Source organism: Euphorbia lathyris, chromosome 4 (assembly GCF_963576675.1).
Source record: "Euphorbia lathyris chromosome 4, ddEupLath1.1, whole genome shotgun sequence".
Lineage (NCBI taxonomy): Eukaryota > Viridiplantae > Streptophyta > Magnoliopsida > Malpighiales > Euphorbiaceae > Euphorbia > Euphorbia lathyris.
The window spans coordinates 37,347,841-37,355,917 of NC_088913.1; the positions used below are offsets into that span (position 1 = coordinate 37,347,841).

An 8,077-nucleotide genomic window follows, 5' to 3' on the forward strand; every position below is an offset into this window, starting at 1 on the left:
TCCAGAATATCAACTAAGACAAAGAAGCCCGTGCTTCGCTCTCCAAATCTTATAAATAAGAAGTAAAGGCGATCTAACACAATCAAAATATCATCTGCATTCTATTTCTCTCCATCATCCTTAAAAACCTAAGGAGTGCAACACTCTGATCATTTTCTATCTTATCTCAAGTCTCACCTCCATAAATCACTCAGCAGGAAACTCTCCCCAACTTTTAACCACATGATAATTAAAAAATTGATTGATTTTCAACCATAAGATTGAGCAAGTTGTAATAGGTCATAAAAGCACATTTGATGTCAACTTCTGCTTTTGTCCCTGTATGAGATTCTCAAACCTCCATCTATTAAATGCTACACAACAACTAAAGAAAGAAAGAAATGGTGTTGTCTCTTTTGTTGCCACAAAAAGCTATTAGATACTACATCAACTACAATATGCCATCACAATTTCACATTTATCACATGATGATGATACCACAGACTAATGCCAACATTTTTATCACATGATGGAAAATTATTAATTCAGACAATCTCTAATTCATTCCAATGTTACAAATTGCAAAAGATTGATACATTACATCACATAATCAATCAAATAACTAATCTCGTCTTCAAACAACCAATATTACATGAATGAATAAAATATCATCAAAAACATATTCAACACATCTAGTACCAGAGATTCCAAGTGATTTACCCTCTAACTCAGAAGCTCCATTACAAATTCTGATTAGTGATCAGCTCCTACCGCTCCTCCCAAGCTCGTCAGAAAATAGCTACCAGAGACTTCTGTAAATCAATCCACATCAAAAAAAAAAACAATTCAAGGTTATCTTCCAGTCTTTGCCCGTTTCATCCCAGCATTATTGAAGGGTGACATGCTAGGACTCATGCTTGGACTCATACTCGGGCTTTCCTCCCTTAGTGTACCGTTTATCATAGCCAATTCCCTCAGTTGCTGCTTTTTATAGTGATCCAAGGATTCATCCTTCAAAAAGAGAGCGGCATAGTGAGAGAAAACCCAAGATAAAGTGAGTTAAATAATAAATCATTAGCAAAAACTATTATAAGCTTCTTCTCCATACATACCACAGGCTTCAAGAGACTTTCTAGTATCGTAACAGCCTGATCCAAGCGAGCGTTGATTATATCCTCTGGAAATTCAGCCTCCACCAACACGTGCAGTGGCTCATTGAGGTGTTCATATCCAGGTTTATCTTTTAGTTTCTCTTCCTGAAGGAAAAGAAGCGGGTTAATTCTAAGACTAAGAAAAATATATATGCATATATTTTGAGATGAAGAGAGAAGAGAAACAAATCAAAATGAACTATGCACAAACTGAGATGAAGAGAGAAGAAAAACAAATCATCAATACGATAAAATGCCCAGAAAGCAAGGAGATATTTTGAGGGGAAGAATACAGGTTCATTTCAAGAGCTAAGATGATCGCAGAAGCAAAAATCATGTTTCAAGACAAAGTCTTAGCAGCAGAAAACAGAAGCAGAGCAAGTGACAAAGCAGAAAGGGTACATTTAACTCAAGATTTTAGGCCCCCCTGAACTCGGCTCAAAAAGCCGATTGACCCCCTAAACTTGCTTAAAGTGACCTATTGACTCCTTAAACTTGGTAAGAGTGAAGAACATTTCAATTTGCCCAAATCTCCTCTTAGACTGCTACGTAGCAATAGGGGGTCAAACATGTCACATTAAGAAAATTCAGGGAGCTAATGGGACATCCTTAGGCAATCAGTTTTTTTACGTTAAGTTTAGGGAGGAGCCCCTGTTGTATTCGGCCTTCTTTTTCTGGTTACGGTAACATCAAGGTGGCAAATTAGTGACGGTTGAAGGAAAGAGCAAAGCTTGTAAAAGCATTTTCCTCTTTCAGCACAGCTACCATGCAGTATGCAATTAGCTATTTGTCTTTCCACATCAAGTTCTACAATTTGCATGACCAATTCATTCAAATCTGGTTCAAATAATCAGCAAATAAAGATTAAGAGGCACTTGACATAATAATACTATGCAGGATTCACATTCACCTACTAAATGAATAAAGCTAGGCATAAGTTGGCCTCTTAATGTTTCCGGACATCAGATATGTATGGTAACCTCAATGCTCATTGGCTCCACTATTGGTATATTCTCTAATACTACCAAGGACAATTAAACGCCTAAAGTTCACCGCACAAATTTCTGAACCCTTGGGAAGAAAGAAAACCCACAACAATATTGGCCATCATGATGAAAAATGACTACATGTATACAGTACAAGAAAATTTGCTCTTCTCGCTTGCCTGTATATTTACACAAGTGTTAATGCAAAGAAGCACTCTCATGTGCACTCTGCAAGTAAAAAAGGATTTTTAAACTACACGACCAAATTTTCCGCCCCATAACTTGTTTCATGTAACACTAACACTACTTGTTTAACAAACCATGCATGATGTCTGATGCCCAACTACAAGGAGATGCAAGGAAGTTTTTAATCACATAGATATACAAAACTTCCATAGATATAGAAATTAGACTCTGGAAGTTCAAAAGTGAAAATGTGAAGGAGACGCACATCACCATTAGAAAGTTGAGGAAGAGCTATTTGTGGCAACACCTACAATTTAACATGTCCTTCCTTTAGAAGATTAAATTGTAAGGTAAATAGAGCAAAAAAGATACAAAAAAAAAAAAAAAAAAAAAAAAAAAAAAAAACACCCACTCTCTTATCAATTGAAAATAAATACAGCTAACCATTTGGTCACGATGTATCAGCAAACAGAAAATTATGTCTACATACGCAAGCAGAAGTTTTGGGATGACAGAACCCATAATAGGAAGAGATCAATACTTCACCTGATTCACTAGCAGCTGAACAAGTAATTCAAAGTATACTACTTGAGAAAGTAAAGAAAGTTACATATCACAGCCAATCGTACCTTGATAGTATCTTTTACAGATCCCTTGCCCCTTATATACACTCTGCATTCTGTCAAAGCTTCGACTCTTTTCAAAGAGTTCCCCCGTGGTCCCAAAATTCGGCCAACAAAATTATACTGCAAAACTTTTGAGTTAGGCGTGATTCTATTTCTCAACTTCGGAACCAAGAAATCAATGAACTTACACTGGGATACTTGTCCACCGGAACATCAAGTCTAATTACTCTTTTTACAATAGGTGTTGTTGGGATTCCTGGAACTCCAGGCCAGCCCATTGAAGCTGCCTGAAATGAGGCCATTCTTTGTAGATGCCCATTTTCCTGCAGAAAGAGATGTAGCATATACAATTCCAGGTATTTAATTAATGATTCTCTAGACCGGAGTTTCTTAGTTATCCAATGGCAACATATTTCCTAAACCTTGAAGATATTGAGCAATAACAAGAATATCATTTTCATTTTGAGGCATAATCATTTTCAATTACTAACAAAAAAACATACAGAATATGCAAGAGTGACGTTAAATAGAATCTTCTCCAAATTAAAAAACCAGAAAGGAATATTGTCCCTTTTTGCTGGTTTATTGGGTAAGAAACTCTTCAAGCAAGAAGTGCAGAAACCATTCAGACTAAATGTTGCCACAATCACCCAATAAATATAATTAGGAAAAAGATAAATAAGCAAATTAGTTTTCCATCAATTTAAATCAACTCATGTCCCATGACAAAAATTGTTATACCCAAGACTTGTATGCTTAATCTAAAGCACATCGATGAGTAAGAGGACTCCATAACAACCACCATCACAATAACAACATCATCAAAGGACTCCATAACATAATATACCAAGAGAATACAATGGGCTATGAAAAATAAATAGGCATTACCTCTGTTTGCATCCCAGACCACGCTTCCATATCCATTGGTCTTCCATTAGCATGCTGACCAAATGACCTATATGGACTCTCGTGCTCATATCTATCATGATCTACAAAACCTTGATTGTAACCCGAAGCTCGCCTGATTTCTGCAATAATATTACGCAACAAATAGTTAAATTTTTTAATCTTTCCAAAACTCATTATTTTGTATCATTTTATATTTGCTAGTGAAACATAGTGCTGCACAAATGTCAACAAGCTTCTTTTAAATTACAGAAACAATGTGGAAATGGTGTTTTTAAGAATCATGAAAACATGCTCAGCAATATTACATCTTTAAAGGTTATGCATGATGGTTTGGTTACCTTGGTTAAGAAGCCTGCTACATTGAGGTAGAACTTGTATGAATCCAACCAACTTTTGCCTCTCCGCCAATAATTCAGCCAAGTATCTGTTATCATCACACAAGTTAAATAGACGACAAACAAGTAAAGAAACTGTTGAAATTTTAATACTTTCAGTCATACAGGAAAAAGATAACCACAGACGTGTACGAGTCGTAAGTAACATCTCACAATTAAATGTTAAGAAATTCCAATTTTGTTTGAAACTTGAGAAACATTTTTAAACTTACTTTTACATCTAGAATATGTCCAAAAATTACTTACGATTTCCGGTTACGAATCTGTTTCTTTTGCTTTTTACTAAAAGCAGTTTAAAACATAGAAAAATATGCCCAAACTCACAAATAAATACCATAATTCAACATTTCAATCCAAAATATTGTATCACACAACTTCATTAACTTTCAAGCTTGGCAACTCAAGTGTCTAAATACGCGTATACATTGCAATACCCTAAAAGACGACTTGGACAATTGTGGTCGTATCCAACCCTCGCCCTAGTGTCGAATACCTCTCTTGGTACCTCATACTTACTATAGAAACTAGTTTTTAGTTAAAATAGCTATACAAATACATTTGTAAAAACATTTAACCAAATCATCCTATAAACTTTATAACTTGTAAATAACATTTTTCAATTATAACCAATAACCTCAAATCAAACTTAACCAAAACATAATGATCTTCGTATAAACGCTTTACTAAAAACCAAAGTTCAAATCAAATTCAATATTGTATACATCACCTAAATATTACTTCTTTTCTTTTTTTACTGATAAAGAGTAATTTAAAATTGACAATCAGAAACCAAAGCCTGCACACAAGGCCTATGAATTATGATAAAAACCCAACAAAAAAGGTAACCAAATTCGAAAACACCAACAAAAACTAGAACCAATCCGAACTTCCATGATGCACAGATCAAGAAGTCAAAGTATCAAAACATCAATCAAAGTACCAATCAAACCAAAATCCAATCAAAGACTCCAACAACACATATGCAACCAAACAAACAATTGAACAATTAAGAGAAATTAGCAATCAACAAGAAAACTAGACAGTATGGAAAAAAAAAATAGAGTACTGCAGACTTCAAACCTTTCACGATCTGAAGAAATAGAGTTGGACCTATGAGGAGAAGCTTGATGGGGTCCAGAAGGAGGATACTGGAAGAAACTCCCAGCTGGAATTCTTTCTCCCATCACACAAACACAAAACAGATTACTCTAATAACTGCAAAAAGAAGGATTGAAAGGACAAAGATCAAAACACAATTGAAAGCATAAATAGTTGAAAAGCCAGCAAAGAAACAGAGAGAAACTTACTGGATGTGGATGGAAATTGAGAAAGAAAGAGAGGAGGAGGTTGGTGGAAGGTGAAAAAAAGGGGGGCAGAGGTTTAAGAGGCAAAGACTGCAGCTTTTTAGTCTCTAGCCTCTGCCTGCCCTTTTTATCGCAAAAGAGTAGAGGAGTGTGTCAAAGTCCAAGCCCTACTCCAAGAGGACTCTTAGATCCTTTGCTTCGCTGTATTTAAACCCACACACTGGATCTTTCCTTACTGTATAGTTTTGTATTTTTGTAAGTGAAAAAAAAAAGGAAAATGGAAAATGGAAAATGAATTGAATTGAATAGTGTTGAAATTGTTTAGGGGGGTCGTTGTCAGATTGATAGTGTCGTGTCGTAAAGATCGGGTTTTTAGAAAGCCACAGATGCCTACATACTTCCATGAATATCCCTTCTCTCTCTCTCTCTCTCTCTCTCTATCTGCTCTTCAGATTTGTGAAACTGCTGTCTCCTCCACTTCTTTGCCTCTTTCAACTCACTTGGCCCATCAAACTATTATGGGCTCAATCCCCATTTATTCTTATAGGCCCATCTTTATTTTTCATATTTAATAATGACTTTTTATTTTTTTTGATGCAATAATTATATTTTTACTTAAATATTAACAAAAAAAAAGTTCATTCTATACAATCTATTTTTTTTTTATTTTACAAAACTTCATTAAATTAAGCTTAAAACCAATACATCAATAAAGAAAGGAAGTGAGTATTCTCACACTCCATGAAGAGACACATAAACTACCGATTTTGTTAAGCAATGGACTGTAGAATTCACTGAACGCTTGACATAAAAAAATTGACATGTTATCTAACTTTTTTAATGAAATTGACATACTAAAAACCACATCGGCCAAATATGATAAACAATGGGCCAATTTATTAATGAAAGACAATCTGATTGAACTATCAAATTAATTATGCCTGACAATTTAATCCATGATAGTGCTTCCCGAATCGATATTACCTCTGCCATAATGGTTTAATAGATCTTGAAATAGAAGAATGTTGAGCATATAAGAAATGCCCATCCGAATCTCGAAGGAGAATGTCAATCGAACTATAGTCTTGTTCTATAAACATTCATACAACCATATTACAGTACAGGAAACCCGATGGAGGCATCTACCACTTATTGGAAATGAGGCCAAAGACGCAATGAGGTTTCGAGTGGGACTTTTGTGCGGACTGCCAGTCCACAAATTCCCACCTGACAGCTGTGACTATTTAGACTGGTTGTAGCTGTTTATTTTTTCATATCGTCGCGTTTCGATTTCTCCATATCGTCCAAATGAGCATTGCTATCTCTGCAAACTTAATTGACCAAACTAATGACAACATGTTACCCAACCAGAATTTAACATCTCCAATTGCCTTCATTCGATTATCACAAAAAATATCCCCCAAACAAATTTAACTGTTAAACACTCAAGAAATGCATGACTTCCATCTTCACAAACACGATCACAACTTGGACAGATGTTAAGCAAATTGCTACGCTTATTAGACATTGTAGGCAGGCAAGCTGTTAACAGACGCAACATATAGTTTTTAATCTTAGGGTTGATTGACATATTCCAGAGTTTATTCCAATTCACCATGGTTGCTATATTAACTATACTGATGGATGTTATAGATGTCTCATATCCACTTCCTGTATATGAACCCGACTTATCAAAATACCAATACCATCCATTCTCACACACCAGCATTCGACTTGGAATTGAGAAAATCAACTTCTGATCACACTAGCCTGTATCAACTAGCGCTTCCACTCCCCCGCATTCGATAACAAATCCCTCACTGTGCTTGCTGAGGATAGATTGAGACGAGTACTTATCAAATATGACTAAGACCCATCAGGCAGTCAGAGATCAGCGTATTTACCCCATTACCTATTTTGTGACAAAGCTCTTTTTTTAGAAGGTCCTTACTAGCCATTAAACTTCACTAGAGATAAGATGTATTATGATCTATGTTACATTGAGGAATAAAGAGGAAGGAAACAACCTTGCTTGCAGAATTTTTGATACCAATGAATTGGGATTTAGTATAATCCTCCAACCTTGTTTTGCTAGTATAGCCAAATTGAAATCTCTTATATTCGTGAATCTTATACCTCCTTGTCCCTTAGGCACACATAAAGTTTCCCATCGAAGCCAATGAATACTAGACTCAAAGCTACCCGAAGAATTTCGCCAGAAGTGGTCAAGCATTTTATGCACCTCATCGCAAAATTGATCTAGTAATAGAAAAACACTCATAATATAAGTTGGTATGGATTCTAAAACAGATTTCATAAGTACTTATTTCCCCACCTGAGAAAGGAATTTTTCATTCCAATTGTTTATTCGATTCCAAATCTGTTCCTTTAAACCTAATGCATTTTTCTTTTACCCAATGCAATAGGGGAACCTAATAGAAACCCATGTCTTCCACTTCCCTCACTCCCGATGTTGAGCTAACACTCACTTTATCCCTCTCATGTGTATTCTTACTAAACATAAGTGAAGATTTCTGAAAA

The 8,077-nt window shown here is 35.5% G+C and overlaps 1 protein-coding gene across 2 annotated transcripts; it reads right to left on the minus strand.

The window, feature by feature from the left end:
- Nucleotides 1–474: 474 nt before the first annotated feature.
- Nucleotides 475–5,848, minus strand: LOC136226075 (KH domain-containing protein At1g09660/At1g09670). Of its 2 annotated transcripts, XM_066014368.1 has the most exons (9): nt 5,540–5,848; nt 5,313–5,447; nt 4,176–4,261; nt 3,817–3,956; nt 3,117–3,251; nt 2,932–3,048; nt 2,568–2,609; nt 1,092–1,235; nt 475–990 (listed from the first exon to the last, which is right to left on the minus strand). In XM_066014368.1, exons 2-9 carry the CDS (start codon nt 5,414–5,416, stop codon nt 832–834), a joined length of 927 nt encoding a protein of 308 aa, XP_065870440.1. In that variant the 5' UTR covers nt 5,417–5,447; nt 5,540–5,848; the 3' UTR covers nt 475–831. The 2 variants fall into 2 exon arrangements, with proteins under 2 accessions (XP_065870440.1, XP_065870441.1); XM_066014369.1 differs by lacking the exon at nt 2,568–2,609 and having other exon boundaries at nt 5,540–5,838.
- Nucleotides 5,849–8,077: the final 2,229 nt, after the last annotated feature.